We start from the raw sequence: 19393 nt of genomic DNA on the forward strand, positions 1-19393 counted from the left end.
TGGAGCAGAATGGAAGGAGGCGTCGTCGCCACTAACCACACGCACTAACTTAGTCATCGATTCCTTGGCTGCATTAACCCAAACAGGAGTAGCGTCCACCCTGCGAAATGATGAACCACGACTTTTGCCATAACGCTCAAAATCACAAGGTACTTGTAGGAATTACCAATTCGCATCTCGGCTCTCTCTTCACAGACCACGCATCACACAATGTCGAAAACCGCAAGGTAAGTCGCATCCTCCGGGCTCCGAAATGCATGCTGTCCTTGAAGAAAGCCGTCTCTGACATGATTTTTCGCCTTCGCAGCCGCCCCGACTGGGCAGACGATGTGTCTGACTCGGAACAAATCGACCCATCCGCGCTCCCACCCCCAGTCACCACAGTCAACAAAGACGGCACCAAGACGACGATATCGTACCGGCTCGACGACCAAGGGCGCAAAGTCAAGACGATCCGCAAGACCCGCACAACCGTCCACAAGGAGAGAGTAAACCCCCAGGTCGCGGAGAGGAGAGAGTGGGCCAAGTTCGGCCTGGAGAAGGGCAAGCCCAAGGGCCCGCAGCCTGACACGACGTCGGTCGGCGAGAACATCGTCTTCCGGCCGAGCAGGGACTGGAAGAACGTGCAGGCCGAGGAGGCCAAGGCCGGCGGCGGCAAGGTCGAGGAGAAGAGCCTCAAGGAGCAACTCAGAGACAAGAAGGTCAAGTGCCGTATCTGCCAGGGTGAACATTTCACGGCAAGGTGCCCCTTCAAGGACACAATGGCGCCCGCCGACGACGGCGCGACGCCCGTCGCCGACCCCATGGCCGAGGACGACGAAGCCAAGGCTGCCGGCGGCCTTGGAGCCGGTGGTAGCAGCTACGTGCCTCCTCACCTGAGAAAAGGCGCGCAGGGCGCAGGCGAGAGAATGGGCGGCAAGTTCGAGAGGGACGACCAGGCTACTCTTCGTGTTACAAATGTGAGTCTACACCACAGCTTTTCACCAATGTGCGCGCACTGACGGGTGTTTCTTCTTCTTCTAGGTTTCCGAAATGGCCGAGGAGTCTGAGATTCGTGAATTGTTTGAGCGGTTCGGTCGCATCACCCGGATATTCTTGGCTAAAGACCGAGAGACGCAACGTGCGAAAGGCTTTGCTTTTGTATCCTACGTCGACCGGGCAGATGCTGCGAGAGCATGCGAGAAGATGGATGGCTTTGGTTACAGACATTTAATCTTGAGGGTTGAATTTGCAAAGAAGCCTAACTAGAATATTTGTGACGACGGGATGGGTTTCATAAAGCTCCTTTCCACGGATGGTTATGAGATCCAACACGAAAATACCAAATTTGTATCATGACACAAAATTTCTACGGCATGGGCTTGATTGACCTCTGTGTGCTCGACATGCACAATATTCTTGTAGACTTAGTAGTGTGATGGTCGCCTCAAGCGCTAGATGACCGACAGTTGGTGCCGGGCAATGAAGTAAGGTGCGCAGGACGGAACCATGTAGCAGTACGTCGCTGCAGGTCGGTAGAGATTCGCTCCTTGTTCCTCCGTCATTTCGCCACTTGAGATTAGGATTTGAGGCTGCCAAAGAGGCAACAGAAAACCCTGTGCCCTGTAGTTACTGGTACTCTATACATATTCCCAAGTCGTGGGGTGCCCGTCATTTCGAGGTAAGCATGTCAATGGTCCGTTCGTAGAGGAGTAGGAAGCAACCAGATACCTCCCAGTTCGCGTGGGCAGAAGACTAGGCAGTGCGTGAAGAGTCACTCACAAAAAGGCAACCAGATGGAACCTGACAATCCGGACCTTGACTGGCACGTCAACCAATTTTAAGAACTTAGGTATGCATGAACACGTCAGTATGGCTTCTGACGCATGACACATCGTGAGGGCCTTTCGGCTGAGCGTGGGATCGCGTAGGATGCCTGGGCCGGTAGCGGAGCCGCGGTAGGGGGGCTGAACCACGAGGAGCAGGTCATCGCGGGCGGAGTGATTCTGTTGTTGACGGTTCAAATCGAAATCACCAGATTGGGCAATACTTTCCCAGGACTGTTTGTGCCCGTTGGGTGATTCAGAAGCGGTATTCAATCAACCCGTCTGAAACCATACATCTCGGAGTGTTTTTCGTGGTCGGCCAGCGCCTGCAAGGGAATGCACAAGTGGTCGGAAATCGTTCAATCGCATTCCAGAGATGACTGAGAGGAGTGGCCTAGCACAGCATCGCCATACCCTGGCTTTACCCAGAAGGGTTCTTTCTGGAGAGTTGAGTCAGTGGGAACGAAGAAGAAAGCCAAAACCAGTGTCTAGGATAATTACAGATAGAGAAAACTGCAGGTTCGTATGGGTAACCATAAGACCGAAAAAGTGATCGGCACCCTAACGTAGTGTGTTGGCTCAGCTGGCCTCTGGCCTTTGGCCTCTGCGGACCCGACACAACCGAAAGAAGGTCACACCGATGGCAAGGGCACTTGCGAACAGGTGGTCCAAGCTGAGAAATAGGCAGTGGCCGTACAACATGTCAAAGTCGCATGATTTGTCAAGGCATCAAAAGCATGATGGGAGGCCTCTTGCAGGGGCGAAACAAGGCCTTTGACAACGAGGCTGGAGCGGGCTACCTATGCCGGTAGCTTCGTTTCCCAGGAATGGTAGCAGCCTCAACGCCCTCGGAAGGTTTCTCCACGCACTTACTAAGTCCCATCCCAGAAGACGTCGCGCAGGACTATGGCCCTGATCCATGGCAGACGCGCGGCTTGCAGCAGAGAATCCGAATGGAAGAACAAGATGACTGTGGCCTCAGTCAAGCCGATGTTTATGCGCACGGATTGCTTTGAGCGAAAGGTCCACCGCGCTTTATGGCTGGTTTGCTGTCGACAACCTTGCAGATTCCTGGAGCAATGGGAGAGAGGTACTTCGTTCTCGCGCTCGTTACGAGCAAAGAAGAGCCGGGAGACGATCCATATAGCTGGCAGCAGGAGGTAATTCTTTGGTTCTAGTGGAGAGAGGTGGCCATTGTGCCATTCCAAAGGCGTTGAGTGGTTGCTTGCGAGGCTGGGGAGTTTCAACGATCAAGTTTTGTTGTAGAGATGACGGGAGCTCACTCGGCTTAGAGTCGGCGGCGGCGATCAGTCTGCGATTGGATTGAGCTGAGTTGGATCGGTTTGCATTGCCGGTGCCGGTAAAAGTAATGGTAGCGAGGGTGTTGAGGGCCAAAGACACAACGAAGGAGGTGAAGCAACAGGCGGAAGTTAGTTGGTCGTTGGTCGTTGGTGGTGTCAGTGTCAGTTGTCGATAGCGCCGGTGCCACTTGCCGTCATCGCCATCGCCGTCGCCGTCGCATCAACTTCGTCTCCTCCCTGCAACTTGTACCATTTGACCCTTTCACACCATCCCCCCATTCTCATCTCCTTCCTGAACCCTTCCTGGCCTGTTAATGACATAGCATTCTCCGACAGTTGCGTACAGTGCCATCGGCGGTACCTACAATGGTGAGGTGACGCGGCACCGGCCGCAATCCCCTAGTTCCCCTGATCCCTTGACATTTCAGACCCTCTGGTGGGCTCTTCGCTGTAGCTGTGCACGACATGTTAATGACTTGCAGGTGCCAACAGGCTGCGGCCCGTTTTCTCCTCTGGGAACAGGCCTCTTGCGTCCAATCATTGTCCCTGTCGAACTCCATCTTTTCTTCGTTGGCTGTTGCTGGACGGGACCTTTCAGTCTGGGGCTGAACTTCCCAGGCGCTGCCGTCCAGATAGCCTCGCACGATTGGGTACTTCGGACTCTGGTCCCTGAAAGGTTCAAAGGAGAACCCTGATCGTCAAGGAGCTCTTCCAGGCATGAAAGAACTATCTTCTCCCTTACATTCGTGCGTGGCGTCCTCCTGTCGAGGCTTCTCCTGCAACCGGTGGGTGTCCTGCCAGTCGGGGTATTTTCTCCTGGCTGGGCCATGTCTATGAAGGGTAGGAATCCATTCCCAAATGCGCCAGGATTCGTCCTTGCCGTGACTATCGACCCATTGGCCACTTCACAAGCTGGCCAAAGATCGGCTCATCGGGAGGCGGCTTCATGCGCCTGGGTCTATTTAGGTTCAGACATCAAGTTTCGTTGTCAACATCGGTCCCGTATGATTTCCCCGGGCACTTGAATACGTCTCTTGAGGCGTTTGCCCGGCTGAACCTCGCCTTGACCCTCCATGGCGACTCCGCCAATATGCCGCATGGCTGGTGAGTGAGACCCTGATCAGGGCGAACAAAGCCATCTGGTCGGTGGGCCCTCTGAAAAAGGCCTTCCCTTACGTTCAATGCGACGCTGTGGCTCGATTTCTGTCTCTAGCATTTACCAATCGGTTGGACGCGAGGGCCCTCTGGTATAGACTAGGATCTCGGTCGGGGTCGTCAACAACTGAAACAGCTTCTGCAAGGTCCTGGTTGGAAGACTTTTTTGTTCCTGCATTTCGGTCCAACTTTGTATCAATTCTTCCAAATTCTCCTCGAAGTTGTATGGGAGAGCGATGATGCGACAGCCAAGCTATTGCTGTGGCAATTTTTAGCCTGATGGCAGGGCTATTGAAGAAGGCCGGCTGCAGGACCGTCAGGCGGTCTGAAGACTCAGATGTAATGGCCCGGTGATTCATTGGCTCTCGATGATATGCGGTTTTCCATCAAACGGTCCTTGCCCACATCGTTTGGTCCATGCTACTCCTCGCCGAATGCTGGTAATCAACTGTCAGATCTCGAACTGTTTTCGACGGGTGAGCTGGTTCTTTCTACATTCGATCAAGACATTCCGACCTACAAGTTCTGCCTGCGCAACAGGGTCGATAAAAAGACTTAAGGCTGTCGTGGGATCCGTGCCTCCCTGCCTCGAGGCTGATCTTTGGCCACGCTTTCCTTGAACACTCCTTCAGCTCAACTTATTACTATGTGCTCTCTCGCTTCGGATTCCTACACTCTTCAACGCAAATCTACCTGAGTTGCTCAAATATCCTCCTCCAATCCTCTATCCTATACAGAACCGACGCTTTATTCCACACGGTGCTAGCTGTATCCACATAACTAACATCTGTTTGTGCGTTCTCCGCTATTTTGCTCAAAGAGAGACTCGGTACTACAGCAGTGCATCTGTTCTCGTGGTTGCATTGTTTCACACCGAAGAAACAGGCAACGAACCAGAGACCAAGGGCCTTCAGACACGGATGTTTTTATTGACAAGAAGTTTGGGGCACAACTTCATTTCCATCGAACAAGTGAGTCTTTTTGAAGCTTGAAATCGTGCTCATGACGCAGAGATGTTGACCAGTTGCAACGCTAGGCTGTAACAGGAGAAACCGGAGACTTACAACTTGTCAGAAGCCGGCAAAGTCACGCGGGTAGAGATATAGGGTAAGGCCACTATGTGTTGAAAGATTACCTGTGCGGCCGAGCTGCGAGCTTGTTCGTACTGATCAAGGAGGCAGGCTAGTACAATTGCTCAGGCTGCGCATTCAAGCTCGTCTTTCAAAGGATTGCGCCAGCGGTGACGATATCTGTATCTGGGCTCCAGAAATCCGCCTACAGCGAGAGTATCACCCTGGTCAACGACCAAATCCTGGTCGATCACATCCGAAGAGTGACTAGCGGGCGTTGCGCGGGCCGACATTCGACATCACAAAGCCAGCGAAACAGGATCAGTCGCCTGATCTGGTGAAAGCAAACGAGTGGGGAAGGCTAAAACGGACTCCCCGTGCTCTTTCAGCCTTGCCATTTGCTGCCATAATGGATCCAAGTAGGTACTCCGTCAAGCATGAGCATCTGAACATCTTCCTCCTTGGTGTTGACTCTGCCGAGTCCTCGCGCGGATGATCAGGCGGCGCACCGTACCGCATGGTAGCTCGGCAATCTAGCATTGATATGCCGTGCTCTCGGAGGGCATTGTGCATTCATCTCGCGCCACGGTTGCCGCCTACGCTTGCTTGACCAGGATGCCCCGCCGTGTTACCATGCCTGCCTAAGTGGCTCTCGATGGTAATTGTACACGACAATACCCCGCCGAAATGCATCGGCCTTGTGGCAGGCTTTTGTCCATTTTCTCAAATCGTGCCCTAGATCGTCTTCTAATCACTACTGGCCACTGACCTTTTTGGCAGCGTTGCTCCAGCATTCCTCTCCTTTCGACTTTCCAATTTCATCCGAATCCAAATATCTTGCCCACGAGCGTCCCTTTTCAAATCCCTCCTACCCTACCAATGACTATGCCTCACGAAAGTACCAGAGGGCTTTGACGAATGGTGCGTCAACTTCCGCCGTGGGATTGCCAACAAATTCCAGTCTCGAGTACAACGGCAACTCGTTATTGAGCGACACAACGTAAGTATTCGATCTTGACTTCCCGCGACGGTTCAGGCACCCTGAAAGTGTCCATCAGCGTCTTCACTAAATCAGCTATTCGGCTAGGAGCAGAGATTCTGAAGCTTTGGGCGTTGGGCACCTGCGCCTGCGCTGGCCATTCTGCAAAGCTGAGAAATCGCTGGAAAGTCGGTCCAGGGATCAGCCGCCATTTTCAGAATGCGCCGCGCTAAGGCCACGACCGCTCACCACTCTCGTACTCTTAAGGTGTCACATATAACCCGGACACCATCAATTCGAGAGTTTCCTCTCACTAACTTGTGGAATGTAATCCTAGATACCATTCCAATTCTCAACTGCTGTTGAGTCCCCCAGATTCCACGGCCGGCTCTGCAACCGTTAGTGGAAATCCGACTACTTCATCCTTTGTCTATGCTCTACCAAAACCGTTTCCCAGCAATGCAGGTACAGCAGAACAGTTTGCGACTGCTCCTCCAGCAATCCTCTCGTCCAACAACTGGCATACTACTAGCATGACGGGTATCGAGCGCCCCAGAGTGTAGGTCCAAGACCCTTTGTCATCGGACGCGTGTGAGAGACTGGTGTTGACTCATGTGGTACAGCCCTCAGCCTATATCCCCTCCTTTGACCTACGCGGCACACGGCATTCCTGGAGCTTTGCCTACGAATAGGGGCTCGGTTGACAGATTGCCTCATGCCTATCAAATCAATGGCTCTTTAGCAAGTCATGGATATCTTCAACAGCAGAACCCTAGATACCCCCAAGACATCTACTCGGCTCGCACCTCCGTCGCTTCATTCTCCCCTGGAAGCGGCACTTCGTACTCGGGGTCTACCATGCCGACACATTTCCAAGACAGTTCTGGACTCACCCGTCATGATGGACCACCTTTCAAGGAAACACACGTTATCCATCCAATTGTGAATGTGCGAAATCATCAACTGATTCCGGAAATAACCGCTAGCATACAAAAAGGCTTCTTTCAAGTCGATCAGAAATGGACCTGTTATCGAAGAAACTACTTTGCAGTTTCTTGTGCATTTTCATTCAAAACTCATGGCTCCGAAGGCCCGTTCTACCTCCATCGCAACGGTCAGGATGATCTAATCCATGGGTTTGCAGTTTCGATTTCAGCAAAGACCGCCCTGGGTGGTAACAGCGAGAGCGAGACCCGTGGCCTTGTTCAGCACACCCCGAAGCGTGACAAGGCCACGGAGACCGTGCCTGGAAGGCACCTGATTTCTCCGACCCCTGCTCAGTCGATAACCACAAATGGAGCTTATGCCGGGGTTGCCCATATATACGGTACCCAGCATCACATTCCTCCAACGATGATAGGCGCATACGGAGCCTTTGACAATCATAGCGCCAATGCTGTTCCTACCACCTATACTTTTGAGAGAATACAATTCCAAAAGGCAACAGCGAACAATGGTAAACGCCGAGCACAACAGCAGTACTTTTTACTCGTTGTGGAGCTCTCTGTCAACGTTGGCAGAACACCAGCAGACGAGAACTGGGTTGTCATTGCCACCAAAGAGTCAGACCCTATGGTCGTTCGTGGTAGATCACCTGGCCACTATAAAGACAATGGCAGGCGAGACAGTCAAAGCAGCATGGATCCTGACCGCGGGAACGGTCATGACGGGGATGGTGGCTCTGGGTCACTGCCTCCAGGAGGCTATTCCCATTCACAGTCGATGAACTGGCATATTGAGCACCACCGACAGAACGGACACTATCCTGGTTCAATCTACCGACAGGCGATGGGATCAGATCTCTCCCCCGTGAGTATGGCTTCGTCAAACACATTGGGTAGCACACCAACTGAAAGTGAACCTAACCTTTGCGGTAATCGACCCGCAAACTCACCCTGCACGCTATCCACGGCTCATTCTCCTCTGACACCGCTATCTGAGGAGAGCGCAGATGAAGACGTGATGTTACCATTCGGCCGCCCTGACATGGGGTTGAAGAGATCATACGAAGATGATGGCAATGAAGAGCAATTACGACTTCATCTTCCAGGACCATTCACTGACAGCACTTCTCCGTTGGTCGAATTTTCGACTGCCCCATATTCGAAACTGCTCTGTGCATCATCCTAGAGTGTGCAACCAGCTGAAACATATGGTCACGAGGCGAAGTGAAAGTTTCGGGAGACAATGATGTCAGGCCCTTCTTGTCAAAGCAGGGAAACTTGTGGAGTTCAATTCCAGGCATTCTTTTGTGGCATATTTAGCGGTACAGGGATTACAAGCAAGGAGTCAAGGGTTCAAGCATTGTTGGCAAGGGCAAACGCTAGAGATACCCACTGCATTCACGCGGTACATGGCGCACGAGATGACCTTGGACTATGGCGCATGATGGACAGCATTCGTTGAACACGCTCTGAGTGAGCTATGATCTTCGGCAGCATTGTGTAGGTGCAAAGATATGGCAGACATACGGAGGACCAAGAAAGAATTTGGACCGCTCACTAACCCCAGCAGTATAATTCGGATGCAGGTACAGGTACAGTCATTTCTTGCACTGCAGAAACATCTATACATCAACGGGGCCAAGAGGAGAAGAAGAGCGCGCGAGGGAAGTACGGGGCCATGTCACGACAGGGCACAAGAGCATACACGATTGTGATTTGAGTTGTATTCCTATGAGATGTTTTACTCCACACCCGCCGGGATTAACAAAGTCATCGTAGAAACGCCGGATCAGGGAGTGTAGGACTAAGGACTTTGTCTGAACATTTCGATGACAAGATGCAGCTGTGATAGATCAGTGTGATTGAGCTGCGCCTTGTTCGCATGCGAAATGATCGTCCCATTTCGAATCAGAGCCGCTTATAGCAGCCTCTCCAGTTGCAGGATCTGCACGACTCAGCCGTCACTGTCACTAACCTGAAGCTTAGCAGGGGCATCGGAGGACGCTCTGTACAACTTTTTGGCCCCTCGAGTGACCTGTGACGCTAACATACATATGTGCTAGGTTACTGGGGACAGCCGCTTCGTGCTTCTGAGGTCATTACTATCACAGCAAATTTCCACCAGTGGATGATCAGCATCACTAGCCTTGACTCGGATCCCTCCCGTACCCAGATACGGCCTGTGTGAGCGAGGTCACCTTGGCTGTGATCCAGCGATAGTGCTTCAGCAGCGTCAACCTGTCACGCATATACGCACATACGAGCCCATTTGCCAGCGCCTGACATGCCAGCGCCTAACGTACCAGCACTGAAAGCAAGGCGCCTTTGGGCTCCCACGGGCGGTTGTCCACGGCTAAAACATGTTCGTGGCATGCTCCAAGCATTACGGTGCATCCCCCTGCCCTTCGTGGAATCCGCCTACAAACTATCACCCGAGGAATCGCATGCAGTAGCCTGCAGGGAGGGGTGATTGCGCCAAAGGGCAAGCTGGTGGCCTGTTTTCCTGCTGCAAAACCAAAACATCCTCAACTCACCGAGGAAGAAAAAGTGATTGGACTTTCAGCTCCTCCCTTTACGGTGGCCTTAGCACCCTACGAGTCCTCAGTCCTCCGCGCGGTTCCAGTCTAGCTGGACCCTGAACAGGGATACCAGTCTTCAGGGAACTTTCGTGAACACCTGGTCACAAGGCCACGAGAGCTGGTCCTTGGGCACCAAAGACATGCATCGGTCTGCATTCGGAATCTTTCTCGTTTTGGCAATTTCCTTGTAAGGCGCGCGTGCGAATGATTTTCCTTTTGGTGAAGCAGTTCAATAAATTTCAGGGAACAGATTGAAGTCCGGGTCCGTGCAAAGAAACTTCCGCAAGGTCGATAATTTCCCCTTTGGCCGATCCTCGAGTAAGAGAGGTAGCTCGGCCTAGCAGGAGGCTGCCTGAGAGTCCCTAGGAAGGCATGACCATTGGGGGGAAATTGTTACACAGTGTTTTCACACGAGAAAGGGTCCTTCGTGCAGTCGTTGGTTGCCCGTGCAGGTACCTGTCTGCTCCTTGAGGTGACGCACATGGCCACACTCGCGGATTACTGGCCTCTGAGGACCACCCAGCACTGTTGTTTGCCACTGTGGAGATTTCGTGTTCTCGAGGTGAGAACAGAGGGCTGGCTGCCGCTCTACAGGGTGCGAAATACCTATTGAAGTTCCAACAAAAACACGGCCGAGGTACCAGTGCTGGTGTGCCGGGCGTTCTGCAGCCGAAGATGAACACGGGACAGAATCTTCTGGGTGGGTGCAGTGGGCTTCGATGGGGCAAAACTGACTGCTTCAATTGTTCTCTCGCCTCACAAAAGTTCACAGCTCAGGCGGCCAGTCACGGAGAAAAGGCAGCAATGATCTCACACGAGGGGTCCAGGCCCTGCTGGGTTGCATCTTAGGCACCTCAGGGTTCTAGGACCGCGGATCGCAGGCGATGAGTCCTTTTGCGATGTCGTCAAAATTGGCAGATGGAGACTCTGGACGGACTCAAAGTCAAAGAGCCACCAGTGCACATGGGCGGCGGGTGCTTAGTGATCGCCCCAGTCCTTTACTTACAGTAGTGTCTTGCCGACACCACCATCTCATGTCGACGAAGCTACTGTACCAATCCGCACTTGCGGCCCACCAGCCGCCGGAAATTGGGACCCGGGCCAGTGAAGCCAGTTGGAGCCTGGCTGGCATCGTCGCCGGGTCAGCTTCAGTTATCTAACGCTTGCATCTGGCCATGGCCTGTCTGTCTATCACCGCTTCCCAGCCCCCGACATTAGCCGGACCTCGCGATCAAACTGTCGACACATGACTTGGCAGTTCAAGTTCCAAACCAAGGAGGCTTCTGCTCCCGACGAATCTTCGCTACGGAGTAACGTGAGCGGTAAGTCCAAGACATGCCGGAAGAGTGCTGCATAAGCGCCACCGACCACTGTTGCTTCTTCGGTATGGCCGAAGACTGTGGCAGACAGCAGGCTGCACCGTCGAGCCCCAAGAAGCCAGGCAACGGTTTATTTCCTGAAGTGGTCTTGGACGTGCGGATGTATGAACGCGCAGACACCCGGATTGATCGACGAGAGTTCCATACCCTTTTTCCCCGGAGCGTCAATATTCCCATACAGTCTTGTTTTGAGTCCATCAAGCCGAAGTTAGTGGCCTTAAGTAGGTAACGCGCGAGGCTTTTGGACACCGGGGAAGCTAGGCAGCATGCCGGGCCGGGCACACATGCGAGTCACTGCATCACTGCACCGAAGCTACGCATTAAAGCTGTGGAGACTCCAAGATCAAACACATCATGCTTTTCGCTCGTCTGGACCTTAAGGTCTCACCGAAAATCTGGCTCAAGACCGTACTCGCATTGCCGCCTACATGGCGGTGCTTATGACAAGCCTTACCTGGAGGCTTCAACTGAGGCAAGGCCGTCGACAATATCTTTGAAGGAACGACCATGATATGCGCACCTGCACGTCATCAGGAGCACTTGTTGAAAGACAAATCCCCAAGATGGCAAGGACAAGCATTACCGCGTTCAATATTAACCTGACCGATCGTGCATGTTGCCTACCCTGGCTGTACTGATCTATTATTGCATCCTCCGTACTCCGGAGCTAGAAAAATCTTTGTTTTGCTGCAGTCTTGTCTCTGGTACTCGCAATTTCCCGGCCAAAGCCAGAGCGGAACCGATTTACGCCTGACGGCTATTCCTGGCCCTCAACCTTTTCCTCTTTGTCGTTCCGAAAACACCCAAAATGCCTTGCTCATGCGTTGGAGGACCATGCCTAAGTCCGAGAAAGGCGGTGTCTAAGACCGTCCACGGATACGTGCAACGGAGTCCATGTCTGCGCCGCGCCAACACCTTGAGGGTGGAGTTCATGCCAGACACGCAGGTGACACGGTCGCACAAGGAGCCACCCACGTTCCTATTGCCAGACCAGACCAGACCTGGGCCGGACCACGTCTTGTCTGGATGAATGGCTTTGTTCTACGACGGCCTGTAGAATTTGTTCTCGACAAACGGCATCTTTGCAACTTCGGCTTTCTTGACGTTCTTGCGAATCTTGATGCCCACTTTCGTGCCCTTCTTGTGGAAGCCGTTCTTGATGTAGCCCATGGCGATGTTCTGTCCGTCCAAGCTGGGGCTGGGGCACCCAGACGTAATGTGCCCGATGACTGCATTGCCGTTCTCCAGGTCTACAACCTCGGCGCCTTCACGTGCAGCGGGGCCTTTTTCGAGGGTGAATCCCACGCGGCGCTCAGCCATTGTCTTTGGGCTCGCCAGCTGCTTGTTGATGACCTCATGACCGTTGAAAGGGGGAGTGGGCGACTCGGCGCGCCGCGATTTCCCAACGACCCAACCTAATGCTGCTTCCGGCGGCGTGATTCTGTCGTTCAGGTCGTGGCCGTACAGGCACATGCCAGCCTCGAGACGAAGGGAGTCACGCGCGCCCAGCCCCGCCCAGCGCACCTTGCTGCTGTCTGCGGTCAGGGCTTTGGCGATGGACGTTGCGAGCTCGGTCGCGTCGCCGGACTCGGGTGGGATGGAGATTTCGAAGCCGTCTTCGCCGGTGTATCCGGTGCGGCTGATCAGGAGGGACGGGGTATTCATGCCTGACTCGGGAAGAGTGAGCTGAAGCCAGCGGCTCGTGCCAAAGTACAGCGTGTCCAGGGAGGTGTCGAGAGTCTCGTCCTCGGGGTCGTTGAAGACCAGGGCCTGCAGAACCGAGACGGCCTCGGGCCCCTGAAGGGCCAAGAGCGCATGGTGGTCGAGGATGTGCCAGGTGATTTTGTCCGAGGCATTGTTGGACGGCGAGACGGCAGATTTTGACTTGAGAAAGGCGTCCATCTCGGCCTGGATGAAGGGGAGGTCGGTGTCGCGGCATCCGGCGTTGGTGACGAAGTAGAAACTGTCCTTGCCGATGCGGGTGATGACGGTGTCGTCCACGATGCCGCCGGACTTGTTGAGCAGGACCGAGAGGGACGAGTGGTGCTTTTTGATCTCGTTGATCGCCGTGGGCGTGATGGTCATGAGGAATTCCTCGGCGAGCTCGCCGGAGAGCTTGTGCTGGACCATGTGGCTCACGTCAAAGAGCGAGGCGTGCGAGCGCGTCCACAGGTGCGAGTCCCGGTGCGACTGGTCGGGATATTCGACGGGCATGGCGAAGTTGGCGTAGGGTACCATCTTGGCCCCAAGGGATTCGTGGAGGGTGTACAGAGGAGTGTGTTTGAGTGGCGTCGAGGAACTACTGGACGCAAACCGCGCCGCTGGGCGGCTTGTTACGCAGTGTCTGGACACGTTTGATAGTGGGCTTCTTGCTCCGCTGGGCACATTGAGATGTTGTGAAGCTGGTGCGGGTCCTGACGCTGGCGATGGTGGTGACGAGGTCGGTCTTGTCAGAAGAGTGCTCAGTTCTCGTAGCGAGCGTCGTGGAATGTTTCTGCCGGCTTGCGAGACAGCCGTTTGAAGCTGCCTCAGCGCTCTTGGAGGTGGCATGGCGAGCGTCGTGCAGTGATGGTGTATCAGCTGTAGCTGGTGGTTTACGAGTATCTCCCGATTTCAGATTTGCTGAAACTTGTCAAGCTGAAGACGCGACGATATGATTGAAATCTTCGACGAGAAAATATCAATAATACTCAACGGGCTCTACTGATCATAAAAGGGCGTGGGCATTTGCAACCCTTGGCCGGCGCTCGAGCTGGTTTTCTCTCTCTGTCTTCTCTTCTCTCCACGTCGAGCTTCTCCGTCCGCTCAAGTGTCCGACGAGCCGCGATCCAGCGTCATGTCCGAATTAGGTCTAGCGCAGGTCACGGGGTCAGACTTGGCGATTATTCTGCAGTCTTGGGTAAAAAGATCCCTGAGAGGCAAATGAAACTCTTTTCTCTCTCTCTTTACAGTCTTCCGCGTTCAAAGAATCGCATTCAAAGCTCACGCACAGCCGATGGAGATTATCTCCCCTTGTCTTTCCTTCACGGGTTCGATGAGGGGAGGTTTGTTCTCCGTCAGGCATACCAACTTGGCTTTGGGAGAAAGTCCCCGGACCACCCTACCTTTTCTGGGCGAGATTCCATCTCCCCCCAGAAAGAACGTCAGGACTTGCCGCGAGGCTCTGCCGCCATAAAAGCATTCTTCACCGCGGTATCTTTGTTTTTTCCTCTGCCTCTCACTCTTTTCCCTCCGGGACCGCCCGGGCCTCCGACCTTGTCTTGTCGTTATTCACATTCCACTGGCGATGTTTGCCGGATCTCTCCCCCCCTCCTCCTTGTTTCTTTCTTTCTTCGGAAGGAAAAAACGGTCGGCCGTGCTTGACGCTGTAGAGGGTGGCGTCTGGGATTGGATGAAGATACCGAGTCCGTCCCCTTTGTTGGGTTTCGGCTAGACGCTTCTCCTCGACGCCGAACGCCGGCTGGCTTGGTGTTGGGGGGGTTTTTTTTCCTGGCACGTCACAGTGGAAGAGATGGCGAGGGATCACATTGGGAGTATTTGCGCCCGGGCGGGACCGTTTTCGGGGGGGATGTCAAGAGTGGTAGAAGGTTGCGCAATTCGTCACACGAGTACAGTTATGCGATTGCTCTGTCACTTGGGTTTGCCCCCTTTTTTCCCTTCTGTTTCCGTTTCGCACGGAGACAAAAGAAGAAGAAGGGAACAAAAACCGAGACGGGAGAGTAACTCGACGGGGCTTATTCTTGAGGCGCGGAAGACACCATTACCCTTCTTTTTATTTTTTTGAGTCTGTAGCTTATGGCAAAGCGGCACGTCGGAAGATTCTTCCGGCGTTGCAGAAGTCCTGTCAAAGGGACCGGACTGGTTCATGACAACACAAAAGAAAAGGGGAATGGTGTGAAAGAGGAGGAGGATCAACACTTGTTGTTGCGTGGCTAGACGTCTTGAGGATACGGCCCAGGGCCATGGTCAAGATCGCCGGCGACGGTCGCGGTGGAAATCAGAAAGGACGGAGAACAATGCACGATTCCGCTTCTCATGATGAGCGCACAATCAATAGAGTCAAGCACTTAGATCTCCATGACCTCGAAACGAGCATGGTTGGTCATTGACGAGCAACGATTGAATATCTCTGAATGAAGCACGCTGTACGATACATCCTTGAGGCCGAGTACTTATTTTTATGACTTTATATTTATTTTTCATTTTTGGACCGTTTGACCCTGGAAGTATCACAGGGTATCTCGGCTCTTTCAACTTTTATTGTTGTCATCATCACCTCATCCTTGCGTTGTTCTCGTTGTCACTTGCTTTTCTCGCCAGCAGGAACGGGTACGGGTCTCTTTGCTTTTAGTCCCGTCCGCGTCTCCTGGATGTATTGTATCACGTATATCACCACGTCCCAAACCAATGCAATCACCGTTGCGCACGCCGTGCTCCAGACGTTGATGCTCACGCCTCCGTACGGACACCTGGGGAAGCCAAGCAGAAACTCGGCGTACCATGGGAACCAACCCCTTGGGTAGGTGAATATGGGTGTCTTTGCGTGCCAGAACTGCAGGCCGAACCGTAGACCGCTGGTGCATAGCCATCGAATCGCCGTCGCTTTCGTATCGAACGATGCTTTTAACGAGGACACGGCGGCAGCTGTTGGAGAAGACCCGGTCAGAGATCAAGTACATGAGGACGTGGGAAAAACAAGGAAGAGCTCATGTCAAGTACGCCGGAGAGAGACAGAGACAAAAAAAGAAAGGGCCCCCCTTTGTCTCCCGCAACGAAACTGGAGACGGGAGACGAGACGTCACTCCAACATACCCTTCTTGTCGTGCTCTTCCATGGCCTTGTCGTGCTGTCGCCGTATCTTTGCCCACTTGGGGAACTCGTCCTGCGCGCTGACGGCGTTCATCTCTCGCTTTAACCGCACCACTTCACGGCGCAGGCGTAACTGTTCTTTCATGTCTCTCGAGGACTGTAGGGGGAGACGGCAGTAGATTTGCCATAGCTAACGCACGCCGAGGCATCTTGTCAGTAACGAATGCGTCGTGTCTGTGAGGGGCGGAGAAACAGGGACGGGAAGAAGGCGGGCCCCCCCTTACCAAATCGTTGATCGGCTTGGAACCGATGGTCAGGACGAGGTGGCAGACGAGTTGAATCAGGAAAACGACCACGAGAAGACTGAGCATGGCTGTTGGGGTTGTTGAAGCGCCTGTTGGTGTGGTGCTGGGCCCGGGGTGTCCTGTCCGCTCGCTGTACAAGTCCGGTCTGAAGAGGCGACCCGGAAGGAAAAGGCGAAACTGGAAAGGGGTGATACGAGTACACAATGCTCTTGGTGCGTAGTGGAAGATGGTAACAACTCTCGCGTTGCTCTGCCGCAGTAGGTCGTATATTGTGCTCGTATGATGCCACATTTCGAACTTTGGATTTTGGAGAAACGAGTCAAAAAGTGACGTGGGACTTGGGCACAATGACTCGACCGTTCAGTGCAGTTCGGGGACTTCCTGTCCTCTCCCTTGTCGTCTTTGTCTCCTTGATGCCATATTTCCCCCGGTATTTCAGCTCGGGCACTTTACGATGGATTTCTACAGCGCGAGTGGAATCGGATGTCACAGTATTTCTCACGTAGGACTTATATTGGAAACCGCTTGCTATTATGTTCACCGCCGCTATGTAATGGTCATCGACCTTCTACACTACAAAAGCAAATCCCCGTTCTGCGCGATATTCGTCTGTGGGCGAAGTACCTGTTGCGGCGCATTTTGGCTGACAACATATGGATTGCCACCAATATCATTTGCACCAGGGCTTGTCAAGATATCACCGCCACTGTTATCGCTCAGGCTGAGATTCTTGAAGTAGTCATCTGCAGCCGCAATCGCGGCTTGGTGGCCTGGTAAGGGAGTACCACCAGGCGAGGTTGGGCCAGTGCTGAGTGACAATGGGTTCGCCAAATTCATTGCTGGCGAAACAAGTGCACGATGAAAGTCCTGCTTGCGCCGTTGAAGGGCAGGCGATTCGTGCAGACGTCTGGGTCGAGCTGCACGGAACACCTGCTGCACAGGCTTGAGATAAATTGTCGCCAACGTGCCGATACCCAGGCACAACTCCTCCAGGGTACTTGGGTCAAGCTTCTCGCTTTCTGCAGAAATTGGAGGTTTGGAGCCCATGACCACCTTCTTTGCAGCTACCGGATCTGTAGACAACAGGCGCCAGTACATGAAGCCCCGATCACGAAGATCGGGGTCGTCTGTCTCTTCGGTGCACCATTTTAAAACTTGTGGTACGATTGATGAACCTTTTGTTGGTCGGTGGAGGAAGAGTTTGACGGTGGCAGTCAATAGCGATAGTTGAACCTCGATAGGCTCTTCATGGAACGTTGACAAGTAGTCTTGAAGTAACGTATCGGCATTGTCGATACGGTCGGCGTACTCTCCTATAATCCAAATAATCGCTGCTTTGGCCTCCGGCTCGTCGAGCTCGTCGATCTGGCCTATGACAGTCGAAATCACGGACTCGTATTGATTGGGGTATTTGCGGAAAATGTTCTTGATCACCACTGTAGCTTCTTGAACAATGTACGGAATCTTGGCATTTACAAGGTCCAGAAGCGTGTCAATACACTGTCGAGCTGCTGGTTCAATTTTGATAGCAAGTTTGCCAATCGCTCGAACCGCTTTTCGAACGAATTGCACGTCGATCTCGGTGGCATATTCCCGGAGCTCATTCAGGACGACGGAGATATTGCTCTTATTGGCGAGCATAAAGATTAATTCGAGTTTGGTGACTTTGACGAAGATCGGGTCGTTGTATTTACAGAAGAAGACGCGGATATCGTTCTGAAGGACTTCGGGGCGTTGCTGGAGTATGAGGATGGCATTGCGAAGAGCAAGGTACTGAATCTCTGGTGGCTTGGAAAGAAGAGTGATCAGAGGTGGAGAGAGTTTACGGGCGAGTTCATCGACCTTGCGTTGATCGGAGATGTAGTTCATGAGGTACATGATGACTCGGATACAAGTAAGGACGACGCTGGAGTTCGAATGAGATAGACGAGATGCAATTCGTTCTGCCAGGAGCAGTGCTTCCCCTGATTCTTGCGGCACATATGAGACGAGAGCTTCAAGAACATAGGTTTGGGACCATTCGTTGCAGTCTGGAAGAATAGCGACGATTTTTGATGCGCTCGTGTAGTCGATGGTTAACTTGATGTTCTCGCTGCGCTCCCAGATGTCTTGAAGTGCCGCTAAAGAACTGGCGACTACCGTTGGGTTGTCATCCTGGAGCATTCGATTGAGTCTGTCTATCAAGTCGGAACCTTCGACGAGTCTCTTGTCGTGGTCGTAGACTTTGGCCACGGTAATGGCGGCTGTTTTGCGAACATAGGGGTCTTGGTCTGACATTAACTTCTTCAGGGGACCTATGGTCCCTTCGACAAACTCTCGGACGTGGATATAAGATATTGTCCGGAGAGCTAGCGCTCGAATCAATGGATTTGGATCTTGCATGTCCTTGACACGTTAGTGGCACTCGCTCGTAATGGAACAATTTTCTCACATCTTGGAGAAATGGTAAAGCCCGCAGGGCTATTTCCGGTTTCATACGAGCGTAGTGTTGAAGATACAAGAAACACCTTCGCAAGTCAGTACGCGTCCAAAATCCCAGAGAACCAGACCTACATCTTCTTGATTTCCAATACTGGTATTTGCATGCAGGCGACGATATCTGGAAAGAGCGCAACCATGTCGTTGTTGCTCATGGTCATATTTGCCACAATCTTCTTGAGCGCATTCTTTTTCGCAGCGTGATTTTTGTCTTTCTTGCCTGGGTTGGTAAGTTCTTGACGTAGCTCGGCCACTTTGCCCTGGGTCTTATGTCAGCCAGGTCACGAAGAAGGACCATGCCATATGACAAAGAGTCACTGGCCTGAAACCCCGGCCAGTGCCGAAGCAAAACAATGTGGAAATAGGGGGGTTTAGGATATAGGGCGGAATTCGCTCATGAATTGGAAAGTTGTGACAGTGACTAGTATTCATACTGACTTACTCTGGCGAAGAGCTTCGCGTCGCCGTGTCCGGACGACATTCTGACGGATATGGGTTTGCAGAGGCACAAGCGGTGGTCGAAGCTGACTCGCCTCCGATTTTGATATGGGTGATATTGTCGATGAGCCCGATGTGTCTAGGACTGTGT

At 53.0% G+C, this 19393-nt stretch overlaps 5 protein-coding genes across 5 annotated transcripts; 2 read left to right on the top strand and 3 right to left on the bottom strand.

Moving 5' to 3' along the window:
* Positions 1-107: 107 nt before the first annotated feature.
* On the top strand, positions 108-1248 carry PV08_00422 (eukaryotic translation initiation factor 3 subunit G; the record flags this gene model as incomplete). The annotated part of the gene is made up of 2 exons (XM_016374787.1): positions 108-959; positions 1024-1248. 2 exons carry the CDS (start codon positions 108-110, stop codon positions 1246-1248), a joined length of 1077 nt encoding a protein of 358 aa, XP_016240063.1.
* Positions 1249-6843: 5595 nt separating this feature from the next.
* PV08_00423 (uncharacterized protein) lies at positions 6844-8440 on the top strand (the record flags this gene model as incomplete). Its single annotated transcript, XM_016374788.1, has 2 exons — positions 6844-6869; positions 6934-8440. 2 exons carry the CDS (start codon positions 6844-6846, stop codon positions 8438-8440), a joined length of 1533 nt encoding a protein of 510 aa, XP_016240064.1.
* A 3813-nt stretch (positions 8441-12253) lies between these two features.
* Positions 12254-13762, bottom strand: PV08_00424 (glycine cleavage system T protein; the record flags this gene model as incomplete). The annotated part of the gene is made up of 1 exon (XM_016374789.1): positions 12254-13762. The coding sequence occupies one exon, from the start codon at positions 13760-13762 to the stop codon at positions 12254-12256; it is 1509 nt and encodes a 502-aa protein (XP_016240065.1).
* A 1750-nt stretch (positions 13763-15512) lies between these two features.
* Positions 15513-16392, bottom strand: PV08_00425 (uncharacterized protein; the record flags this gene model as incomplete). The annotated part of the gene is made up of 3 exons (XM_016374790.1): positions 15513-15856; positions 16025-16211; positions 16306-16392. The coding sequence occupies 3 exons, from the start codon at positions 16390-16392 to the stop codon at positions 15513-15515; spliced, it is 618 nt and encodes a 205-aa protein (XP_016240066.1).
* A 507-nt stretch (positions 16393-16899) lies between these two features.
* PV08_00426 (uncharacterized protein) lies at positions 16900-19285 on the bottom strand (the record flags this gene model as incomplete). Its single annotated transcript, XM_016374791.1, has 4 exons — positions 16900-18711; positions 18758-18833; positions 18880-19064; positions 19247-19285. The coding sequence occupies 4 exons, from the start codon at positions 19283-19285 to the stop codon at positions 16900-16902; spliced, it is 2112 nt and encodes a 703-aa protein (XP_016240067.1).
* Between the last annotated feature and the right edge of the window lie 108 nt (positions 19286-19393).

The sequence above is a fragment of the Exophiala spinifera genome, assembly GCF_000836115.1.
Source record: "Exophiala spinifera strain CBS 89968 unplaced genomic scaffold supercont1.1, whole genome shotgun sequence".
NCBI lineage: Eukaryota > Fungi > Ascomycota > Eurotiomycetes > Chaetothyriales > Herpotrichiellaceae > Exophiala > Exophiala spinifera.